The 26387-nt window shown below is 35.3% G+C and overlaps 1 protein-coding gene across 1 annotated transcript; it reads left to right on the forward strand.

Moving 5' to 3' along the window:
- On the forward strand, positions 11460-13126 carry LOC109350520 (RNA-directed DNA polymerase homolog). The gene is made up of 3 exons (XM_019591752.1): positions 11460-11807; positions 12456-12644; positions 12959-13126. The coding sequence occupies exons 1-3, from the start codon at positions 11460-11462 to the stop codon at positions 13124-13126; spliced, it is 705 nt and encodes a 234-aa protein (XP_019447297.1).

Below are 26387 nucleotides of genomic sequence, written 5' to 3' on the forward strand. Positions count from 1 at the left end.
AAACTCAGCTATAAACCCTATACAGAACTCACAAGATGATATGAATATGTATGAGTTTAAGTAAATGTAGAAACACATAATTTCTATCCTAAAATTATGTTAAAGAAATGCAAGAAACATGCAAGAAAAGATAGGAATGTTTAACATATTAAACCACAAGCATTAAGATGACAATTAAAGCCTAAGCATGGTACTATCTCTCACTATCTCACAATACATTTCACTCTGCCTATATGACACAATTAAGTACGAAAAATATGCAATTAGCAATTCTAAAAATGAATGATATGATGTATGGTACATGATATGAAAACAATTTTTATAGAAAACCTTTCTGAGACCCAATTAATCGACTAAGTAAACCTTTAATCGATTAACAGGTTGTTGGGAATAACTGTTTTCAGGTTTTCAGTTATCTGTTAAAACCATAATCACCTTAATTGATTAACACACCTCTTAATCGATTAACTCGCACATTTTTCATCTAAATGATTAAATGGTGAACAACCTATATGTTATGCTTATCAACTATACATGTTTTACCAATATATTATGCCTAAGATGCATAAGTAACATGTATGATTAATGCATGAACACATAATGATCTAGATAGAATGTCTCATGTTAAGGAAATGATTATTCTTAAGGCTTGTGAGAATTGCATCTAGGTTTACCTAACCTAGACTCAATATCCAAGGCACACATCTTAGACTTCTAAAAATAACTCTATTTAAAAGGACCTAGTCTAGATTTGAAACCCTTGAGTCCACAACATGTTGATTTGTTGAGTCATCTAAAATCTTTCACTAAATCCTTGTCTTCATCAAAACATAGGTAATCCAATAGTGCTATACTTGACACTTTGCACTTTCATGACCGAGTCAAGCCTAGACAACACTTAGTGTAGGTGAATTGTAATTTCTTTAATAAATTCTTGGGTCAACCTTTGGCCTATATTTAGACTATATTATTTTATGTTTTATTTACAATTGAAGAGCAATTAGAATTAAAAATGACTCATGGGGACTTAAACAAACCTAAAGTGCAACCGACACTTTAAAGACTAATATAGCTATTGGAGAGGAAATGCTCATGGGAATCATGATTATGACCAAGGGGGACTTAAATGGAGCATTAATGGTATATTTACACCATGCTTGGACAGTTGGTGCATATTTTAGTTGGGCATAAATCACCAAACATCATCCTAAGTCATTTGCAGAGCTGTTGGAGAAGAGTTGCTCGGGGGAAACATGAAGTGCTCGTTGAAGACTTAAAGTGCTCATTAATGTAGGATTAACTCCAAATTATAGCCGTTGGAGCTTTCCTTGTGTTGAAAAGCGATTCTGGACCAGGAATCTGCCCCTCAACAACAAAACGTGTCACTTTGTTGAAGGGTTTATTCCAGGCTGCAAGTTATTTTATTATAGAGTGATGAGTGATGAACAACTTATTTAATTAGTGACTTTATTTATTTACTCCTTTTTCCTGGGTTCCTTTTAACCATACCATAAAGGTTGGTCTGATTTTATTAAGTTAACCATACCATTTCTTACGAAAGGTTGGTAACAGAGAATAATAAAATGGACAAAAGAATAAAGTTAGCAGTTAACCGTACCACTTCTTACTCAGGGTTGGTATACAAAATAATGAATAAAGCAATAAATAAATGTTAGTTGCAGAAAAGTAAATGACAGAAGGTAAATGTTAGTGGCGGAAATGTAAACGACATAAGGTAAATGTTAGTTGCGGAAATGTAAATGACAAAAATTAAATGTTAGCAATTAGATTATTATTCATCACTCTTTATTTGTCAAGTAACAATCCATTGTTTGGATTGCACTTTTTTGCATATTATTCCCGTGTACAAAGTTACAAACCATGAATTGGTTTGAACTTATGTTTTTAGGAATCTTTTAATCAACAAATAAAATTTATAAGTCAACATTTTACTATGTTGCACTTTCATCTCTTTTCAAGATTCAATAGTAGTATAGTATATGGTTATGTCGAAACAAAAGGAATTGTGTTATGTTGCATAAAAAGTTAACAAAGAAACATAAACTAATATTCAAACATTAACAAGTTATGTGTTATACTCTTTGTTAATTACACACACCATTTCTAAATCCCCCATCTAGTGTCCTAGTATCGTAAGATGATTTTCCAACCTTGTGTAATACACTAAACCATAGTTAAGTGCCACTCGTCGGAGCAGATTGTCACACCCTACTTCAGGCTCCATTAACATTTTAGCCTTGAACATAAGTTTCTTAAAATACATGCTTGAGATGGCAAGTTAACTAAGGTGTATGTTATACTGTTTAGTTCACTTGTCAACACTTTAAGAAGAAGCATTTTTGTATCTTTAAATCATGTTTTAGGTGATCAAGCGAAAACCGCATTAAGAACTTCTGAAAGAATCAAAACTTAACCAGAAGTAATAACTTGAATGTATTGAAATCAAGACATGATACAAATGAAGAAAAGAAATAATATTACACCATAATCCAAATCAATGTGTAGGAGCATGAGCCATCTATCCAAGGATGAGATGTTTTTGGACCCAAATGAGATTACAAAATTATGTTTTTCTATCTCATTTGCCATCCCCTTTCTCCTCTTTAATTCTTAGATAAAATTACAAGACTTCACCTAGAAACTAGCTTGGAACCGTGGCCCCGAAGTATAAAAATTTTAAAGTGAAGAAATGTAATAGAATGATGGAATTAGAATGAGAGAAATTGATGTAGAATTGACGCCTTCTGAATGGTGGAAGAGAGCCTTTATTTATAGGCACCAAGTAACTACATGGCCTTCTCTTTGTCCACGTTGGGCGCACCAAACCCTTCAACATGGGTTTGGTCCATGGCCAAACAACTTAGTCAATTTCTTGTTGTTGACTCACTAAAGCTAGTTGTGAGCTACTTGACCAGGGTATTGTAGGCTATTCTGAAAAGTGCTCAGAGGCCTTGTCATGTGAGGTCATGCATGATGTCATGTTTTCTTGGTGGGTAAGTCAAGTTGACCCCTTGCTGGGTTTAGCCCGCCTGACTACTTAGGTGCCCCCGCTGAGTTGCCTGCTTGAGCAGTTTGTCCTGCTCTGGCCAGGTGTGTGGTTCTAGTTAGGTGGCCTTAGGTGCACACTGAGTTGCCTGCTTCAGGAGGTTGTCCTGTGCCAAGCTTGGGTCTGACCGTGTAAAGCTTGTGCCTAACCGAGCCAAGTTGGTGCCAGGTGAGCTGGGCGGTGCTGAGTGCTGAGTGTCCATGCCAAGTTTCTTAGTGATCAACTTCATGTTTTTGGCCCATGCTTGTGCCCAAGCACTTAGCTTGCCATGTGTGCATCAAAAGTGGCTTATTGGACACCTCATTGCATGACTATTTTTTCTTGATTCTTTTTCTTCTCTTTGATTTTTCCTAGAAAACTTCACCCAAAGATTTCGAAAAGAGGTGGACAAAATATATAATCAAACTATGGAAATTTATCTATAAAGTGTTGACTTAAGTTGCTTTTGCATGATTTTCATAGGATAAGTGCCATGAAAAGTGCATGAAAATTAGGTATTTTTGGCACTTATCACCTTGCGGAATATAAAACATCCCAACGAAATCCTAGGCTAATTGCTCACAAATAAACTTCATTTGGCAGAGGGAACTTCTACTCTTGAAGATGGCATCCTATTCTCATCTATTCTAGGTCGTGGGACACCCTTAAGTAAGGAATTAATTCCTATTTCATCATGTGTCAATTGGAGTTATTTCTAGTCGTGGGAATTCACTTGGAAGAAGAATCATATGCCATCAACATTCATTCTTCAACCTAGGAGCTTTAACTTTGGAATTAATAGAAGAATTTCACCATGTCTTCAAATCATAAACTATGGCATCAAAGAGGCAGAAATCCTACGCCAACTAACTACACAAGCCATGGAATTTCATGCCTCAACAAGAATCCTATGTCTTCTTCATTATGTCTTTCTAACTTTAATTTACTTCTTCAATGTAATAAAACACACGTTAATCGAATTTAGTTATGTGTAGGAATAACTTAAGAGTCAAATGGGATCCTATGTTGGATCACCATGAATTAGGACTTTAATGTCTTGTCCTTTCATTTTCGTGGGTACCAAGTTTGGCTTGCCTATATATGTTTGATAACCATGAAATAAACAATTTAAGTATACTTCATTTTCCATTAATGATTAATCCTTGTGAGAGCATTGTGTATTATCCAAACCTTCTTGGTTGAACCAAGATTAAGAACCAAGTTATTGTGGCGAGCATCTCCTTGGCTTATCAACACCTCAAGTGTTGTGGTGCCCTATCACCTCAAATCTATTCCATCTTCTTTTATCTTTACTTATTCAATTCCACTTCTTACTCATTCATAAAAAGGGCTTACAAACCCGTGAGTTTGGCCAAGACCAACCAAGATTGGTCGTGCATAAGAACCTTCCAAAAAGGGTTTACATCATAATGCAACTTTAACACTATAGCACTTCAATGCAAACTATAGCAGCATGTAGAATTGTCATGTGACCATAAATATTATTTAAAGTATGCACTCTATGAATATTAAAATAATCTTTAATGCAAACTATACCTTTACTCACAACACATTTCAACAAAAACTCAAACCCATATATCCACGAACCAATAATATACTTGTTTCACAACTATAACAAATTCATATGTTGGACTATAAAATGTCAAATTTAAAATTTTAATTCAAAACATGCAATGAATTTTCTATCTAAATTCATTATCATCATAACATCCAATTTTCTAATATAACAGGTCGTAGTCGCAAATGTCATAAATCATAAAATCAACAAAATAAGCAAATATCATTTCATTATTATTTATTATTAACAACATTACACTTGGACATATTCTCACAAAAATAACCCTTCCCTTACTAACATACCTCCTTTGGAGAGGCTAAACTTATCTCCCGCAAATACATATATGAAACCATAACTATTAAGTAAAGGTATATAAATTACGTTCTTCCTAACTTCAGGAACATAAAATACATCTTTAAGAGTGAGTGTTTTTTCCGAAGTGAATTCAATCTCTACTGTTCCTTTTCCTTTGACTTGGACATTTGAGGCATTTTCCATATACAAAACACTTCCATCTTCTTTATCATTGGTCTTGAATAGTTCTTTGTTTTTTCACACATGGCGGGTAGCACTAGAGTCTATCTACCAAGAATGAACATATTCTAACATGCTGAGTTCAGAAATGACAGCAACAAGATTATCTTTTGCTATCATTACCATTGTGATTATCATGAGACTTATCAAATTCTCGATTTCTTTTCTTGGAAATTTTGCTTGAATTTCCTTCCTCCATTATGTAGACCATTTTAAAAGCAATTTGATATTTAGTATCATCTTGTGTTTGATACTCTTCTTATAATCGAAGGTGTATACCCAATTGCTCAAGAGATATGTAATATTTCTTATGCTTGATAAGTGCCAAATATATCTAAATTTCATACACTTTTATGCCACTTATCTTAAGCATAATTGAGAAAAACCAACTTAAAACAATACTTTTTGTATAAAATATCACAATCTTGTATATTTGTGTTTGTATTTCTTTTTCATGTGTTTTGTAGGACTTATAAAGAAGAAGAAAAGAGAAAAAAGACTCATGGTAAAAAAGAAAAGGAAGTCAAAATCAAGGTGCTCAAACAGGCAGCTGAGCATGGACCATGCCACACTAAGCTAACTTGGACACCAGCCTGACCTGGACACCAGCCGGACCTGGACCAAGCTGCTCAAGCAAGCAGTTGAGCGGGCCTGCTTGGCCGCTCAGCCTAGCACTAGACTAATCCTGACACGGTCAAAACTCAAGCTTGGCACGGTCAGACACGACCCTGGCACACGCCCAAGCTGCTCAACAAGCAGCTCAGCGGTGCAACCAAGCAACTTAGTAGTGAACCAGACTCCTGCCTAAGTCAGCAAGCACCAGGCCACGTCCTAGTCAGCATGGTTAAAGCTGCTGAACAAGCAGCTTAGTGGTGCTATAGGTATGCTAAGCGGTGTGCACCCTGACTTGACTTAGCCATTAAGCAAACCATGAAGTCACCAATGACATCACTTCAAGTAGCCCACCATACGCTTTTCAGAGTAGCTCACCATAGCTGGTCCCATAGATCACAACTAGCCTTTCACCATAGCTGGTTCCATAGCTCACAACTAGCTTTGATGAGTCAAGCTTAAGGAGGTGACAAAGCTGCTTGATCAAGTGATCAGACCCGTGCTGAAGGGTTTGGTCAGCTGCTGAGCGGTGCTAACAAGTAGCTCAGCGGCTCCAGGGAAACTTCTATAAATAGAGGCACATTTCATTCGAATAAGTAGGATATAACACACATATCATTCACCATCTTGCCCAGAAATTCTTCCCTAAAGTTCACTCTTCTTGCTCTTAGTTCATAAGAGTTTTATTTAAGTAAGTTTTGTAATTTTAGTTTATAATTCAAGAGGAGAAAATGAGAAGCCAAATGAGATGCAAAAATCAATTTTGTAATCTCATTTGGAACTCAAAGCATCATCCAATCCTTGGATGGATGGCTCATGCTCCTAACAATTTCTTTTGAATATGGTTATGTATTTCTACTTCTTCTTATATTCTAAAAAGTTTGAATTGTAACCATTCAAGTTGGTGCTTTGGTTCATTTTACTTGTTTGAGAAATTCTTTATGCTCTTTTTAGATTGATCACCTAAAAACTGATTTCAAGTTATAAAAATTACTTGTCTCAAACACTTAACAAATAAACTAAGAAATAGTTGTACTACTTAGTTTATTTGCCAAGTTAAGCATACTTTTCTTACGATCTTATATTCATTACTACTTAAATATTAGAGTAGCCAATATTAGGGTGTGACAACCTAGTCTCTTGTGGACGTAGTATTGTTTAGTAATAATGATAAGCGATTATCATTCTACCATTTTAGGACATACACTAAAAGGAGGATTTTAGACCTTGGTGTTTGGAGTTAATCAAAGTAAAACATAAGAACTTGTCTAAGTAGTTCAAATACATAAGAAGTTGAGAAGTACTTTCATCATTCAAAATGATCTTGTCTCCTCAAGAATTTGTTAATATTTAGTTTATGTTTCTTGTTAATTGTTTATATGAAATTCAATTCAAATCAAAACCAAAATATGTTTGACTCATTATTTGTGCATTAACATGTTCATATGATTCATTCTATTAGGCAATTCCTTGTGGTTCGACATAACCCTATATTATACTACAATTGAATCTTGAAAGAGGTGTAAATTGTAAAATAGTAAAGTGTTATCAATAAATTTATTTTTTGAAACACCTTTTAATATACAAAAGTGATGAAGCTAACATACTAACTTTTATCTATTGTTATTTACATTCCGCAATTTATTTACTCTTTAATACCAACCTTCCTTAAGGAAGAAGTTTAGTTTTGTTAATAAAAGGAACCCGAAAGGGAGTAAATAACTAAATGTCACTTAACTTTATTATTATTTTGTTCTTTATTTATTTATTTGTTTCTAATAACTAACTATTCATCACTTTTGTAGATTAGAATACCATTAAACCGGTGTTGAAATTTATTCCACAAAACCGAGATGGTATTTAAAGGTACTTAATAATTATGTAATAGGGGATTGCTTCGATACCATTATACCGGCGTTAGAATTTATTCTAACAAAGCCGAGATGGGGCAAAGAAGGAATAACTTATTCACATGATTATTAGAAGTACGTTGTAACTAGAATATTCTTGAAACCATTATATCGGCGTTGGAATTTATTTCAACAAAGCCGAGATGGCGAACAAAGAATAAAACCGAGTTCACTTACTTAATCAAAAAAAGAAGGAAACACACTGAAATGAGGGAATTTCCGCTTTCAACAAATTGGCACTACTACCAGGACGATTTGTTGTGAGGGGAAAGCCAACTCTTCCCCCAAAATAAACCTTTCAACAATGCTTCATGGTTCTTTTGAAATATTTCCATGAAGGAGGTAGTTTGTCTATTATGGAGGATACAATAATGATTTCATCCATATGCATGTTATGTTGTTTGTATTTATTAAGAATACGTTCAATTTCATGCATTTATTCCATAACAGATCTATTGTCTACCATTTTATAACTATTGAAATGAGAAACAAGAAATTTCTTATGTGTTGTGTCCTCTTGCATGTATCTTCATTTCAATTTCTCCCATAGATCCTTTGTAGAATGACAACTTTGATAAATATCGAACAAGGAGTCTGACATACCGTTCAGGATGTGTCCCATGCATATATTCTCATCATTGTCCAATTTTTGTCTCTCTCTTATTTCTGCAATTGTTTCTTCTTCCTTCTCTAATGGCCTTGTGGTATTAAGGACAAATACCACTTTTAAAGTAGTAAGAAGGAATTTGATCTTCTTTTGCCAATGGATAAAGTTGCCTCCTTCAAAACCATTAATACAAAATATAACATAAATATTGTGAAATGTCTTGATTAATGGGAAGATGCTACACCCACTTTAACAAAGAAATAGTTGAGGGATATGCACGTAGAAACCTGCAAAGCGTTTGTTACCACACTAACCTCTAGGCTCGATTCTGCCCCATCAATTTAAGTAAATTGGATGCAAATGGGATGAATAGTGAATCCCCTTCAGGATACTTTGGAAAACCTTGATGTGTTTCGCACAAACACAACAAGCTTATCTTTCAATATTAGTTTACAAACTTATGTTTCCTACACTTCTCTCATGCATTAAAGAAATGAAGGATGATTTCTTAGAGATGAAATTATCGTGTTGTATTGTTCCTTAAGGTGTCACTTGGTGAAGATGAAGGCATCTTTAATAAGATTCTGCACAAGTTGATCTAAATGGTTATGTATCATAATCGTTCAATATTTGACTGAAAAGATTCCAAAGCCTAGCGGTAGCACCATTGGTTGACAACCGTTGTGTTTCATGTTCGATTCCCATAGGATGCAACTTTTCATTTTTATACAAACATTTATACTAAAATGTGAACAAGAGCCAACTAGAGGATCAAACCTTAGACCTCCACTTCATTGCTATGAGACACAACCATTGAGTTTAAAACTTGTTTCAATAGAACTTGTGCAAATTGTTGATCAATCACTTTCAAATTATGCCTTGAATTTATGTGACTAACTCCTAATATTGGAAATTGCATGTTAATAAAATTTTGTATGAATGGAAGGCATTCTACAAGGAAAGGCTAGGAGGTTACTCTCAAAAGTGCACCAATTTTGGAAAAAATTGTCACTTTTAAAGAAGATGAATTCCATGGGTTCAATTTCTTGGTGGACAAGTATGGATGGCAACAAGTTGCACAACCCAATAATATGTTCACTTTGGAGATAGACAAGTAACTTTATGCCAACTCAATTGTCTCAAGTGAAGCAAGGGAAAATCAGTAAACATGGGTTAATGGAGAGCAAGTATACTATGACCAGTAGATGATCAATGACTACCTTGGCAACCCATGGACTCCTTACCAAGTAGTGAACACGACTTATGTGCTTACCAAGAAACGATAAGTGCAACTTTATCTGTAGAAGGAGTAGGAGATGATGAAGCTATGGTTAGAATAATCAGTTCTTGCAAGGTTGGAGGGGAAATCAGAACCATAATTATGGATGGAGGCAAGAAGCAGGACCATCTACTAGGCGACCACAATTTCAACCATCATATCAACAGGTTCCACACCCACCATTACATGAGAGACAAACAAAATTGGAAGACACTTTGGAGAAATTCATGCAAGTCTCCATCACAAATCAGAAGAATATTGAAGCTTCTATCAGAAATCTGGAGACGCGGGTGGGGTAATTAGCAAAACAAATGGCAGAATAACATTCAGACCTTCAACAATTTTCCGCCAATACCCAAACCAACCCTAAGGAACACTATAAATCAGTCACTAGTAGAAGTGGGAAGGTAATTGGTAGGGGTATTGGTGAAAATTTGGCGGTTGGTGAGGAAGTCATTGAGGATACAGAGGCTGAGAAAGGAGATATTGTAATCAGAGAAGCACAAACGGGTGCAAATTTACAGGAAGATGAAGGAATTGTAAATATGGGAGAATTAGTAAAGGAGGATAATGACAAGAGGAAGAGTGATCTACCTCAACTGAAGGATCTTCCTTATCCCAAGAAACCTTCTAAAAAAGACATGGAAAGACAGTACACTATGTTCATGGTTTTATTAAAGAGCCTATAGATCAACATTCCCTTTTGTGGAAGCTATGGAACAAATTCCAACATATGAAAAATTCATGAAGGATTTGTTAACAAAGAGAATAAAATTTCCAGAAGAAACAGTGACATTGGAAGTTGGATGTAGTGCTATTATTCAGAAGTCTTTACCAGAGAAGACTAAAGATCCATGCAGCTTTACAATATATGTTGGGAAGGCACTACTTGATTTGGGTGCTAGTATTAATCTGATGCCCTTATCCATCCTAAAAAGGATTGGGTATCAAGAGATAAAGCCTACCAGAATGACAATTGAACTTGCTGACATATCAGTGAAGTACCCATATGGAGTTGTTGAAGATGTTTTGGTCAAGGTAGATAAATTGGTATTCCCTGTGGATTTCATCATAATGGATATTGAAGAGGACAGTGAAGTTCCTCTAATTCTGGGAAGACCCTTCATGAAGACTTTTCGGGTGATCATTGATGTGGATGATGGTAAGTTGAAAGTGAGGGTACAAGATCAGGAAGTGAATTTTACTATGTTTGAGGCAATGCAGCATCTAAAGGATAAGCAACACTTCTTTAGAGTGGATGTCATTGAGGAACTATACATGCGTGATGACATTCACCTGAGCAGAAATAGTCCTTTGGGAAAAGCTTTGAGATGAGAAATTGAAGAAAACAATAGAGAGAAGAAAATGAAGATTGAAACATGTATGGTAGAGTTAGATGCAGCCCAAGAGGTTACATCTAGTCAGAACCACATTGAGGAACTGGTCAAAGAGAAGGAAATTGCAATTCCTAAGGTGGAGTTGAAACTACTTCCCTCACGTCTTAAATATCTGTTTTTGGAAGACGAAGGGGAAGAAACTGGTCATAATCAACAGCACATTATCATATGCACAAGAAAAACAACTGATAGATGTGCTGAAGAAAAATACAGGAGCTATAGGTTGGACACTGTCTGATTTGCATGGAATAAGTCCTTCTTATTGAATGCACAAAATTCATATGGAGCAAGATCATAGACCGATAGCTCATCCTTAGAGACTTCTAAACCCAACAATGAAGGAAGTAGTTAAAAAGGAGGTAATGAAACTCTTACATGCTGGGATGATTTATCCTATATATAATAGTACATGGGTGAGTCAGGTTGAGGTGGTCCCGAAGAAGGGGGGATGATCGTGGTGAAAAATGAAAAAATAAGTTGATTTCTACAAGAACCATGATAGGATGGCGGATGTACGTTGACTACAGGAAACTTAATCAGGTCACCCGACATGATCAATTTCCTTTGCCATTCATGGATCAAATTATTGAAAGGCTAGTTGGGAAAATTTTCTATTGTTTTCTAGATGGGTACTCAAGATACAATACTGTAGATCTAGATGATCAAGAGAAGACGACATTCACATGTCCTTTTGGCATATTCTCATACAGAAAGATGCTATACGGACTGTGCAATGCACTAGCCATATTCCAAAGGTGCATGTTAGCTATGTTTTCTGATTTGGTGGAGCATCGTATTGAGGTATTCATGGATGAATTTGCAGTCTTTGGATCGTCATTTGATGTATGTTTAGCAAACTTGGACATCATGCTGAGGCGATGTGTGGAAACAAATTTGGTTTTGAATTAGGAGAAGTGTCACTTCATGGTGACTAAAGGAGTGGTACTGGGGTACAAGATCTCTTCTCGGGGCATTGAAGTTGACAAAACAAAAATTGAGGTTATCAAGGAACTCCCACTAGCACTCAATGTCAAGGGAATTAGAAGTTTCCTTGGCCATGCACGTTTTTACATGCGTTTCATTAAAGATTTTTATAAAATTTCAAAACCACTCCGTAATCTACTTAACAAAGATACTTTTTTTCAATTTGATGCTGAGTGTACAAATGCTCTTTAAACTCTGAAATAAAAATTGATTTCTGCTCCTGTCATAGTAGCCCCCGACTGGCACGTAGATTTGGAACTAATGTGCGATGCAAATGATTATGCTATTGGGGCGATATTCGGATAGAGAAAATCTAAGGTTTTCCATACCATACATTATGATAGTAAAGTACTGAATGAGGCAAAAATTGTGTATGCCTTGGAAAAGTTTAGATCTTACTTGATTGGATCAAAGGTTATAATTTTCACTGATCATGCTTCTATAAAATATCTACTAACCAAATCGGATTCCAAACCGAGATTCCTATGATGGGTGTTATTATTGTAGGAATTTGACTTGGTAATCAAAGATAAAAAAAGGAAGCGCGAATTCTTTGGCGATCACCTATCAAGGCTGGTCAATCAAGAGATGATAGAGAAGGAAGCTAAAGTGGAGGAGGAGTTTCCAGATGAGAAACTTCTCATGATTCAAGGAAGGCCATGGTTTCCTGACATGACTAATCTCAAAGTTGTAAGGGTAATACTCGAACAATTGAGTTGACATCAGAAGAGAAAGTTTTTAAGAGACTCTCTTCAGTACATTTAGGACGACCCTCGTCTTTTTAGGATTGGGTCTGATGGATTGTTGAGGAGGTGTGTATCAACAGAAGAGACTAAAAGCATCCTATGGCATTGCCACAGCTCGCCATACGGAGGGTATTTTAATGGGGAGAGGACAACTGCCAAGGTCCTCCAATTTGGCTATTACTGGCCTTCTGTGTTCAAAGATGCACACCAATATGTACAATAATGTGATAACTATAAGAGATGATGCCACTGTCCAATTTTCAGGAAATTGAAGTTTTTGATTGCTGGGGGACCAACTTCATGGGACCATTTCAACTATCTCACTCACTCTTATACATACTTGTAGAGGTGGATTATGTTTCCAAGTGGGTCGAAGCAATAACTCCATCAAGGGATGATGCCAAGACTGTAGTGAAGTTCCTGGAATTTTAATGGATAATTTTGGTGCATAGGTCAATAATGTGTGTCAGAGTGAGTGAAAATCAAACTTAATATTCGGTGCATAGGTCAATTTTCTGGGATTTTAATGGATAACTTTGGCCCAAGTGAGACAATGACTAATTTTGAGCCATCATGACTGAAGCAAGGGAAACATGTCAAATATACCTGAGATTCTCGCCCATGCACAAATCATTTTTTAAGCGAGAAATAGAAGAAAAAAATCTTTGCCCAGCTCTTGCCCAAGTGAGAATTCCTCGCTGAAGGTAGAGGGGCACAAATCAATTTTTAAAAAGGAGGATAAGGGCCAAACCCTTCATTTCCCTCTTCAAGAAAAAAAAAGTGAGAAGAGAAAAAAAACCTCCCGAAGAGCTCTCAAGCTTATTTCTTCACAACACTCGTGCATTCACTTGACATTTGCATCATGAGCCAACAACTGTAAGTACATCTTGGCTCTTAAGCTGTTCACCTCACTTGTTTTTTTTTTCAAACTTCTTCCTATTTTGCATTATGAAAGCATCCACTTTCTATAGACACATTTAGGTTAGATTAGGAGGTTACATGTGCTACATTGTCTTATTACTTAGTCATTGTGCTTTTATTGTAAAGCCATGAGTGTTATCACTAAGGAACTCACGGTTCCTAAGTGGGATATCCAAGTACTTCATGAACTTGGCACTCAAGTGCTTTGATTTGTGGGACTAATTGAATTGTGTTTAATTACTGATTGATTTGAGTGGATTTCCTGTGATACAGGAGGAAAAAGATTGTGGCTAAAAAGAACCCCCTCCTCTGAAGAGAATGAGAGGACCATCTAGCTCTCAGCCTCCATTATACTTTGACTGAACCAGATTCACCTTAAAAGAAAGAGAGGAGCGATTTACCATCCTCCTCAACTGGGTGTTTTTACCAAATAGGCGGGTCCAGCTGGGAACAAATGACTACCCAGTATTCACTAGACACCTCGCCAGACTAAAAGGGTGGCCGTTAGCATCCCCTAATGACAAATTTGATCCGAATGTGGTTTGAAAATTTTATGCTAACGCTTATGTATCAGAGGAGGGTGGGAAAATATTCAACCACAAGTCCTGGATACGAGGCCATACCATCAAATATGACAGGAACCCCATCAATGCCCTATTGAGTGCACCTTATGAGAAGATAGATGGCCATCTTGATGATTACTAATGGATGATAGCAGATAACTCAACCATGGTCCATGGGTTCAGTAATGATGAGACAATTCTAGCTCTCTGTATTCTAGGGAGGTCATTCAGTACCAATAATGATGGTCAGCCCCAGCGAATCTAATGGAAGCATATGACCATAGTGGCCCAAATATGCATGATGTTTTTTATTCATATTTTCATCCCTAACAGCCATGTGTAATCTCTACCCCTATTTGATTGTTATCTCATGTTTAGTATTTTGAAGGGATTGCGGGTTGACGTAGCAGTCATAATTGCCAACAAAATCTAAAAGACTACAGTGAAAGGGGGTAAGAAATGGACCATAGGCTTCCCCTCATTGATTACAACACTGTGTGCTTAGCAAGGAGTGCTAGTTAACAGAACTGAAAAGATAAAATTGCCTATAACAAGGCAGTATGTGTAGCAGAACTGCAAGGAGGACGGTGTTAACTAAGAAGGGTCGGGGTGGGCACAATCATCACAACAACATCACCAACAACCACAACATCAGCCTCAAAATTACACACTGGAGCAACATATTAGTGAACTCAAAGTTCATATGGAGCATGTGGAGCTCCAAAATGACATTCTGCGCCAGGGACAGATGCATCAGCAGCAAGGATTCTATTTTGCATATTAGGTTTAATATCCGGGAAACCATTTCTGGATGAGCCTAGAAGACTTTACTGACCGGTTTCCACGGCCAGGGATCAGGCCTACCTTTCCGAAGGAGGCAAAAGCTTCTGGAGCTGCAGAGGTTAATGATGAGGATAATGAAGATGATACTGAAGAGGATGAAGACTATTTGCTTTGATGAGCATTGAGTGAACAACACAACAAACTGGTTCTTTTGTTTTAATTATGTTTGTTTAGGTTGCATGTTTAGGCTGTTTGTTTAGGTGTATGTTTAGTTTGTTTGTTTAGGTTGTATGTTTACGTTGTTTGTTTAGGTCGTATGTTTAGGTTGTATGTTAATCTTGTTTGTATCAAGTCAATAAGACTGTTTTAGTTCAATGAAGTTCTTTCTGGTGAAATGAAGATGGGTGTTTGAGTCCAATTGTGTCTTCATGCTAAAAAAACAAAAAAAACCTGCGATTGAAAATGATTAGGGTTATGAGTCCAACTGCTTTCAGGATGTGAATGTGAATCAGACACGGAATGAATAGGTTGAATAATGAGCAATTTAATCAAAGGAATAAGGCCTAATACTTGGTGAGAACGAGTGCACCCAAACACAAATGAGTGTCTTTGCTGGAATACATCAATTAACTTTGCCTGATTTTTGGTTGCCATTAAACATGGAATAGCATGGAGATGACTAAAGCCTAGTCTAGGATAGATAAGCTACGGCCAGAAAGCCAACCCTGAATTATGAATCGAATTCTTTGTAGCCCCTTTAATCTGAAACTAAATTATTTTTGAAAATCATGCACCCTAACCGAAATGAAATACATCAATCCCCATACCTATGGAGAGTGATAATTAGTGAATATGGTTTGTAATTGTACTGTTGGGCAATGACTGAGCATGTGATTTATGTATCTGGGTTGGAAAGTGAATTGAAGAATCTCCTTCTTCAAGTTGTGTAAATGATGAGCATGAGAAAATCAAATGAAAGTAAATAATATATGAATCATGCTAAAAAGGAAAGACTCAAAAGGAAGGGTCACTAAATAATATGGAGAATCAAATGGTTAAGATATTTGGAAGTGAAATCAAACTGAACAAGTGAAGGAAGTATGAGTATGCACTAATGATCTACCTCCTTCTTGTATCCTAGAAAAACCAAGTTTCTTTGTAGTCAGGCCTCATTACAACCCTATGTTAAGTCCTAGAGATCCATGGTTGAACTTGTGTATATGGCTTGACTAAAAGGAAAGGCAAAGTCAAATTGTTTGGATCTAACAAAGAAGCGAGAGAAACACTTAACCTGTGAGAATGAGAGAGTTCCTTTGATTGAATTGAGTAGTTATTCTTGTTATTTTGTTTGAAATTGAACTGCATCTGTATTCTGTATCACTTGAAACTTATATCATTGTGACTGATCATGAAACAGGCTTCTGTGAAAAGAAAGTGAATGAATTTGCATGTTGCCATGATTGGATGAAAACTTCTTGAGAAACCACCAGATCCTCTGAATTGAATTTAACTTGGTTACTTTGCTTGAGGACAAGCAAGATTCTAGGTTCGGAGAGTTTGTTAAGTACCAAATTAGGCATGAAATGTACATGAATTTGGGCACTTAGTGTGTAGTAAGGATACAAATTATGTACAAATGCTAACAACTTAGTCTAATTTTATCTTGTTTAGGAATTTGCATATGTTTATGTCAATTGCAGAATAAAAAGTTTGAAAAAGAGGAGAAAAGGAGAAGTTTGGAGTTTAGGAACACTGCACCCCTCGCCCAAGCAAAGGAGCCTTGCCCAAGCAAGAGGAAAGTCCCTCGCCCAAGCGACGGACTATCGCCAAAGTGAAAATTGAAGATGAAAAGGGGTGATGCTCTGCCTGTCCATTGCCCAAGCGAGTTGTTCACGATGCAAAATGTGTATCTCTCTCGCTCAAGTGAGAATCTCTAGCTTGAGCGAGAGACCAGAAATTGGAACTTATAAAGGCGGTTACAGACTGAAAGGGGGGTTATCTAACCATTTTCCAAGCTTTTTCCACACGAATCTAGAGTAAGAAACGCTGGAGAGAAGAGGAGAGAAGTCATGGGAATGACTTTAGACCCATAATTTCTTGTAATTTTCCATGATAAGAGTGTTGTAATGGCAAGGATGAGTGCCTAGTTCATCAGTGTTGGGATTGAAATGTAATCTTCTAAGTTATGTACTCCTGGATTCAATTTTTTAACGGTATCACCCCCAACCACTTCTATTCACTTTTGACGGTATCAGCCCCAACCACTTCTATTCACTTCCAAGACTCTTGTACTAGTGAACACACCACCTAACTGCAGCTAGGATTTCCCAATTCCATTCTCTAACAAGGTGATACTAACAAACCAAGTGAACTGAAGAAAATCATCAACAAATTTACTAGTTGTTTGCACCTAAATGTGCTAATCTTATAATTAAGAACAACACTAAAAACCTGGCCAAAAATCTCACAAAAAGACTAAAAAGAATGATGTGTGATTATGCTAGGTTTTTCAAAATAGATTTGACAATGATGCACAATGGATAATCTTCTATGAAAATATCATATCTTTTATTACTTGTAACAAAGAAAAATCATTCACACAGGAAGTAATTTTTCGCTCAAGAAATTTGAAAGTTTTTCTCTAGAAATTTCAAGACTTGTTGTTATGAGCAAATTTGAAAAAAAAATCAGTTTTAAGTGTAATTGTTTTCTGCTTGGTTTCTTCTATTAAAGCATGGCTTAATCGATTAACGACACCAAGAAATCCAAAACTTTAGCTACCGTAACTCCGTTAATCGATTAATCTCATACTTAATCTAGCCTTGATGATCCTTTACATAGGCTTCCCCTCATTGATTACAACACTGTGTGCTTAGCAAGGAGTGCTAGTTAACAGAACTGAAAAGATAAAATTGCCTATAACAAGGCAGTATGTGTAGCAGAACTGCAAGGAGGACGGTGTTAACTAAGAAGGGTCGGGGTGGGCACAATCATCACAACAACATCACCAACAACCACAACATCAGCCTCAAAATTACACACTGGAGCAACATATTAGTGAACTCAAAGTTCATATGGAGCATGTGGAGCTCCAAAATGACATTCTGCGCCAGGGACAGATGCATCAGCAGCAAGGATTCTATTTTGCATATTAGGTTTAATATCCGGGAAACCATTTCTGGATGAGCCTAGAAGACTTTACTGACCGGTTTCCACGGCCAGGGATCAGGCCTACCTTTCCGAAGGAGGCAAAAGCTTCTGGAGCTGCAGAGGTTAATGATGAGGATAATGAAGATGATACTGAAGAGGATGAAGACTATTTGCTTTGATGAGCATTGAGTGAACAACACAACAAACTGGTTCTTTTGTTTTAATTATGTTTGTTTAGGTTGCATGTTTAGGCTGTTTGTTTAGGTGTATGTTTAGTTTGTTTGTTTAGGTTGTATGTTTACGTTGTTTGTTTAGGTCGTATGTTTAGGTTGTATGTTAATCTTGTTTGTATCAAGTCAATAAGACTGTTTTAGTTCAATGAAGTTCTTTCTGGTGAAATGAAGATGGGTGTTTGAGTCCAATTGTGTCTTCATGCTAAAAAAACAAAAAAAACCTGCGATTGAAAATGATTAGGGTTATGAGTCCAACTGCTTTCAGGATGTGAATGTGAATCAGACACGGAATGAATAGGTTGAATAATGAGCAATTTAATCAAAGGAATAAGGCCTAATACTTGGTGAGAACGAGTGCACCCAAACACAAATGAGTGTCTTTGCTGGAATACATCAATTAACTTTGCCTGATTTTTGGTTGCCATTAAACATGGAATAGCATGGAGATGACTAAAGCCTAGTCTAGGATAGATAAGCTACGGCCAGAAAGCCAACCCTGAATTATGAATCGAATTCTTTGTAGCCCCTTTAATCTGAAACTAAATTATTTTTGAAAATCATGCACCCTAACCGAAATGAAATACATCAATCCCCATACCTATGGAGAGTGATAATTAGTGAATATGGTTTGTAATTGTACTGTTGGGCAATGACTGAGCATGTGATTTATGTATCTGGGTTGGAAAGTGAATTGAAGAATCTCCTTCTTCAAGTTGTGTAAATGATGAGCATGAGAAAATCAAATGAAAGTAAATAATATATGAATCATGCTAAAAAGGAAAGACTCAAAAGGAAGGGTCACTAAATAATATGGAGAATCAAATGGTTAAGATATTTGGAAGTGAAATCAAACTGAACAAGTGAAGGAAGTATGAGTATGCACTAATGATCTACCTCCTTCTTGTATCCTAGAAAAACCAAGTTTCTTTGTAGTCAGGCCTCATTACAACCCTATGTTAAGTCCTAGAGATCCATGGTTGAACTTGTGTATATGGCTTGACTAAAAGGAAAGGCAAAGTCAAATTGTTTGGATCTAACAAAGAAGCGAGAGAAACACTTAACCTGTGAGAATGAGAGAGTTCCTTTGATTGAATTGAGTAGTTATTCTTGTTATTTTGTTTGAAATTGAACTGCATCTGTATTCTGTATCACTTGAAACTTATATCATTGTGACTGATCATGAAACAGGCTTCTGTGAAAAGAAAGTGAATGAATTTGCATGTTGCCATGATTGGATGAAAACTTCTTGAGAAACCACCAGATCCTCTGAATTGAATTTAACTTGGTTACTTTGCTTGAGGACAAGCAAGATTCTAGGTTCGGAGAGTTTGTTAAGTACCAAATTAGGCATGAAATGTACATGAATTTGGGCACTTAGTGTGTAGTAAGGATACAAATTATGTACAAATGCTAACAACTTAGTCTAATTTTATCTTGTTTAGGAATTTGCATATGTTTATGTCAATTGCAGAATAAAAAGTTTGAAAAAGAGGAGAAAAGGAGAAGTTTGGAGTTTAGGAACACTGCACCCCTCGCCCAAGCAAAGGAGCCTTGCCCAAGCAAGAGGAAAGTCCCTCGCCCAAGCGACGGACTATCGCCAAAGTGAAAATTGAAGATGAAAAGGGGTGATGCTCTGCCTGTCCATTGCCCAAGCGAGTTGTTCACGATGCAAAATGTGTATCTCTCTCGCTCAAGTGAGAATCTCTAGCTTGAGCGAGAGACCAGAAATTGGAACTTATAAAGGCGGTTACAGACTGAAAGGGGGGTTATCTAACCATTTTCCAAGCTTTTTCCACACGAATCTAGAGTAAGAAACGCTGGAGAGAAGAGGAGAGAAGTCATGGGAATGACTTTAGACCCATAATTTCTTGTAATTTTCCATGATAAGAGTGTTGTAATGGCAAGGATGAGTGCCTAGTTCATCAGTGTTGGGATTGAAATGTAATCTTCTAAGTTATGTACTCCTGGATTCAATTTTTTAACGGTATCACCCCCAACCACTTCTATTCACTTTTGACGGTATCAGCCCCAACCACTTCTATTCACTTCCAAGACTCTTGTACTAGTGAACACACCACCTAACTGCAGCTAGGATTTCCCAATTCCATTCTCTAACAAGGTGATACTAACAAACCAAGTGAACTGAAGAAAATCATCAACAAATTTACTAGTTGTTTGCACCTAAATGTGCTAATCTTATAATTAAGAACAACACTAAAAACCTGGCCAAAAATCTCACAAAAAGACTAAAAAGAATGATGTGTGATTATGCTAGGTTTTTCAAAATAGATTTGACAATGATGCACAATGGATAATCTTCTATGAAAATATCATATCTTTTATTACTTGTAACAAAGAAAAATCATTCACACAGGAAGTAATTTTTCGCTCAAGAAATTTGAAAGTTTTTCTCTAGAAATTTCAAGACTTGTTGTTATGAGCAAATTTGAAAAAAAAATCAGTTTTAAGTGTAATTGTTTTCTGCTTGGTTTCTTCTATTAAAGCATGGCTTAATCGATTAACGACACCAAGAAATCCAAAACTTTAGCTACCGTAACTCCGTTAATCGATTAATCTCATACTTAATCTAGCCTTGATGATCCTTTATTGAAGCTTGAATTTGAGTCTTCATGTTGTTGTAGTTGATTTGTCCTTGTCCATTGGCTTCAACCTTTGAGATTTTCATCATTAAAATCATGTTCTTGCATGCTTGAAATCACAATCTTCCCCTTTTTGATGATGACAAACCAATCTTGCATCTTTCTTGAATAACAATCAACTTGTTATGAGATTTCGCCTCCTTTTGTCATGATCAAAAAGCAATGTTACAGATAAAAAATAAGCCAAATTCTAATCTTAATCGATTATACATGGACTTAATCGATTAAGTAAGTTATGAAATCACTGAAATTGTAATATTTTGTAGTTGTTTTTAATCTATTAATTAAAGTATATTTCATCAATTCAATGAAAATATTATTATTTTTCCTTAGGAGTACATGTAATATTCAACATATATTCAAGAATCATATCAGTTGTATTAAAGAATTAGCAAGAACCAGAATAAACAAATGTGATCAATATATATAATTCATGAAATTCTTCCATTTCATACATTAAACATCACAATTAAATACAAATAAGGATAACATATGCCAAAACACTGAAGTAAAACAAAATTAAAAACATATATAGAGTCATAAAGGTACAAAACCAAACAACAATGACATAACAAGACACACACCGTAGACTAAACCAACTAGAACAACTCATTATCACCTTAACTAGACTAGCTAGTAGGAGTTGGTTGAAAGAAGCCACCAAAGGTGTTAAAGAGAAAGCTAAGATGATCAAAGCGAGTCTTGTTTACCACCTTGAGAGGAGGATGAAACACCACTATCATAATTTCTCTACTACCTAGGATGACGAAAATAACGGTTAATCCAAGCAGTGTGTTTCACTCTCTTTTGTCTACCTCCGTTCATATTTGCAACTTAATTGACCGATAATCAATTAAGTTAATTGATTGACAAATTTGGGGCTAGGGTTTCTAAAAGAGGAAAAAATCTAGGTTTAAGAATTTGGTGGGTAATAGGTACTGAGTAGACGGAATTAGGCAATGGAATTTTTAATTTGACATAAAACACATAAGATATGAGGTTGAAGAAGATTTCGAGTGAAAGATCTAAGTTATAGGGTTGGAAATTCGTATTTAAAACTATTAGTGGAACTCTATTTAATCGATTAAATGCAGTGTTAATCGATTAAGAAATTGAATTTTTTTCCCACATAATTGATTAAAGGCCAGTTTAATCGATTAAAATAATTCAAAAATTTCCCCAAGTAATCGCTTAAGGGCTTCTTATTGGATAAATATACTAAAAAATAAGCCCAACTAATTGATTAACTAATGTATAATCGATTAATCAATGTTTTTTCACAACATTTAATAGATCTCAAACTTGGCTTAGGGAATGCTAAGATCTAACTAGACAAAACCTACCCTATACACTAATCAATCGCTGACAAGGATACCTAATCATATAAGAACATACAAAAGAAATTATGGCATGCATTCATGCAAACAACATACACATTTGTGTGGAAGCATCCTTTGCTTTTTATATGTCAAATCTTTTTAATAGCTCATTGCAATGCTTTGTTTGATGAAAAAAAATGTCATTGTCCATTTGCTTGATTTGTAGCCCAAGAAAGAAAGTGAGCTCGTCCATAATAGACATTTCAAACTCTCCTTTCTTCAAATTTAAAAATTTCTTACACAAAACATCATTAGTAGCACCAAATATAATATCATCAACATATACTTGAACTAACAATATATCTTTCTCTGATTTTAGTATAGAAAGTGTGGTATCAACCTTACCTCTTGAAAACCCTTCTCTAAAGGGAAAGAACTTAGCCTATCATACCAAGTTCTAGGAGCTTGCTTCAATCCATATAAGGCCTTTTTCAACTTGAAAACATGACTAGGAAATTGGTAGTTTTCAAAATCGGGAGTTTGTTCCACATATACCTCTTTCTGAAGAAAGCCATTCAAGAAGGCATTTTTTACATCCATGTTGAAAGATTTGGTTGGTGATTAGAAAAGTGGGTTTTCCCCCAACCAATTTGTTGAGAGGATTGATTTATTTTAACTCCCTTTTCGGGTTAAGTTTAACCGTACCATTTCTCAATGAAAGGTTGGTATTGATTAGGATTGAAGTTAGAGCGATAATTAAATAAATAAAAGAATGAAAGAATAAAGCAATAAATAAATTGTTAGTAAGTTAGTGTTTGCAGAATTTAAATGGAAGAAAGTAAATAATTAAAATTAAAGAGTTAGTAGTTAGTTGCAGAATTTAAATGACTGAATGTAAATAAAGAAAATAAAGAGTTAGTGTTAGTTGTTAGAAGTTAATTATGTACATCACACTTTTGGTCATAGTTGCAATCTATGAATTAGATTGTACTTGTGAGAAGTGTGCATCACTCTTTTACATAGTAACAATCCATTAATTGGATTGCACTTATGCTATTAGGATTTCAATTTCAACAAATAAAATTTATAAACAACTTTTTACTATATTCACTCTTAAGTCTCTTTCAAGATTCAATTGTAGTATAATATAGGGTTATATATATATATATATATATTATATATCAATAATAATGATTAACAACTTTTTATGGTTTTTGATTAAGTGATTTACAATGTAAACCGAGATGATAAAATGTGTACAAATTCTTGAGGAGAAAATGCTTTTGAATGAGGGAAAGATTTCTTGGACAATATCAACATTAAATTTTATGCATGTTATGTGTTATACCTTGGGTAAACCACACCCTAGGTTATTAACTTTCCTCCTAGTGTGGCAATTGAACTAAGGTGTTTGTTCTACTTCATAATTCATTAACATTGATTAGCCTTGAATACAAGTTGCTTAAAATAGATGCTTAGTGTGGCAATTGAACTAAGGTGTAGGTTCTACTTTTTAGTTCATTTATCAAAACTTCAAGAAGAAGCATTTTGGATCTTGAAATCAAGTTTTAGGTGATCAAGCTAAAACCATATTATGAACTTCTTATAGAATCAGTATAGCCAAAGTAATAACATCTATAAAGGAATCACATACGATACAAACGTGTTTAAGAAATTAAATTACACCATAATCCAAACCGATTTAGGAGCATTATCTATCCAAAGATTGAATGTTTTTCGTTCTAATGATGTTACAAAATCAAGTTTTTTCACATCATATCCCAACTCCATTCTCCTATTGAATTTTGGGAGAAAGAAAACAGAAAACTCACCTAAACTAACTTGGAACTGAACAACTTCAAGGATGGGAGATATTTACAATTTTTACTAGTGAATTGTGAATTGGAATGAATATATGATGTGAGGGGTGATAAGTGCCAATTGTACTACTTTTCCATCACTTTTTATGGCACTTATCTTGATTAATCATGTTTAAAACCAAACTTATAACACACTTTTTAGATATCTTTTGTGTGCTTAAATAAAAAATAACAAACTTATCAATTTTCATCACCTCTTGTCCAAGATTCCTCTAAATTTTGTAGGAAAAAGAATAAAAAATAATTACTTCAAGGATAGCCAGGAATTCAAGTCAAATCTCAAGCCAAAAGCTAAAACATAATGGCTCAGAACAAACAAGCTAAGCATGGAATGCGATGTGCTTAGCTTGTTGCCAAAACGATTGCTTAAGCTTGAAGAAAGAACCTTACCTTGCTGTGAAGGAACAAGCCAAGTCTCAAGCAAACAACCATCAAGATCCACCAAATTCCAAACCTGCTCAAACCTGCTAGGCTTGTTCTTATTAAGCCAAAGTTGCTTCAAAATGAAGAAAGGATGAGCAAACCCATCGTTGAAGAAAGTTAGACCGTTGGGATCCCCCAAAAGAGGCAAGGTGTGCCTTGGAGCCCAAGCAAACGGGCGAAGCATGAGGTCATGATTGACGCAAACGAGCTAAGCACCAAGCATGATGTGTTACCATGCAGGTGACCTAGGCTCAACATAGCCCACAATAGGTTGGGCACATCTGACCAATATAGTAGGCGTTGGGCGCCCAAAAATCACGCTCAGCATGGTGGCCAGAATCTATAAAAAGACCATTTTGCTCCACCATTACATACACTTCACACATCATTGTACACACCACTTTCTATTCTTCTTATGCTTTCTTTTAGAGTTACTTTCATAGAAGTTCATGAGGAAATGGAGTAGGAAAATGGTGTGAAAAAATATGATTTTGTAACACCATTTGGAACCAAAAGCATCCAATCTTTGGATGAATGGCTAATGCTCCAAAACTTAGCTATGGTCTAACACTTCTTCTCTTATGGTAATTCTGATTTTATTATTCAAGTTATGTGTTTCTTTTGAAGGATCCAAAAGCCTTTTGTTGGATGAAATAAGAAATATTCTCACTCTACAATGGCAGACTTCAATATTTTCCATTTCCAAGCATCCATTTTAAGCAACTTATCTTCAAGATTATTAACCTCTTGGAATCTGAAATAAGTATTGACAACCTTATTTCTTTTAGAGGATAATTGATGGTTAATAATGTACTAAGCAAGGTTAGAAAATCATCTTAGATGATTCGAAAGGACAGATGAGTTAAGAAATAATGTATGGTGGATGAATTACACCAAAGTAACTTGTTTTCATTAAAATCATGTTATTACTTCAGACTTAATAAATCATATGTCCAAAACATAATTTCCTCTTAAATTTGTAAATAGTTATTTACTTTACTTTATAAAATCACAAAAACAACTTTATTTGTTACTTTTTACTTTTGATAAAAGATACAAGGTATGAATATGTGTCTATTAGGAAATTCTCTATGGTTCGATATTACCATATACTATTCTACAATTGAATCTTGAAAGAGGTCCAAAAGTAAATATAGTAAAGTTTTATCTTATAAATTTTGTTGTTGAAAAGATAAAACAATTCTATAACAAAAGTGCAATCTAATTAATGGGTTGTAACTTTGTAAACCAAAATAATTACAATTAGTTGTTGTTAAGAGAATCATGAAATATTTAAAGGCACAACTAACTTTGGATTGTGGTATCCAAAAGGAAGTATATGTGATTTATTTGGTTATTTAGATATGCTAGTGCTATAAACCTTGGAAAGAATCTAGATATGCATTCTAGAACCAAACACATAGATATAAGGCATCACTTCCTTAGGGACCATGTCCAAAAGAAAGATGTGACTGTAGAATTCGTTGATACTCATAACCGACTAGAAGTTATTTCCACTAAACCCTTGGCTAAAGAACCTTTTTATAAAATTAGATGTAAATTAGGCATTTTTGATGAAGCTTACCTATCTTAACATGATTATATGATTATATGTGTGCTTCATCATGTTTATCTCATGCCTACGTGTACTCAAATGTGTTCACTTATGTTTAAAACTTTCAAATTTTGGGTCAAAAAATCATTTTCATAGCATCAATATGCCTAAAATTAATTTTTTTGGGGTCAATAATCGATTACTCT

The sequence above is a fragment of the Lupinus angustifolius genome, chromosome LG06 (genome assembly GCF_001865875.1).
Source record: "Lupinus angustifolius cultivar Tanjil chromosome LG06, LupAngTanjil_v1.0, whole genome shotgun sequence".
Lineage (NCBI taxonomy): Eukaryota > Viridiplantae > Streptophyta > Magnoliopsida > Fabales > Fabaceae > Lupinus > Lupinus angustifolius.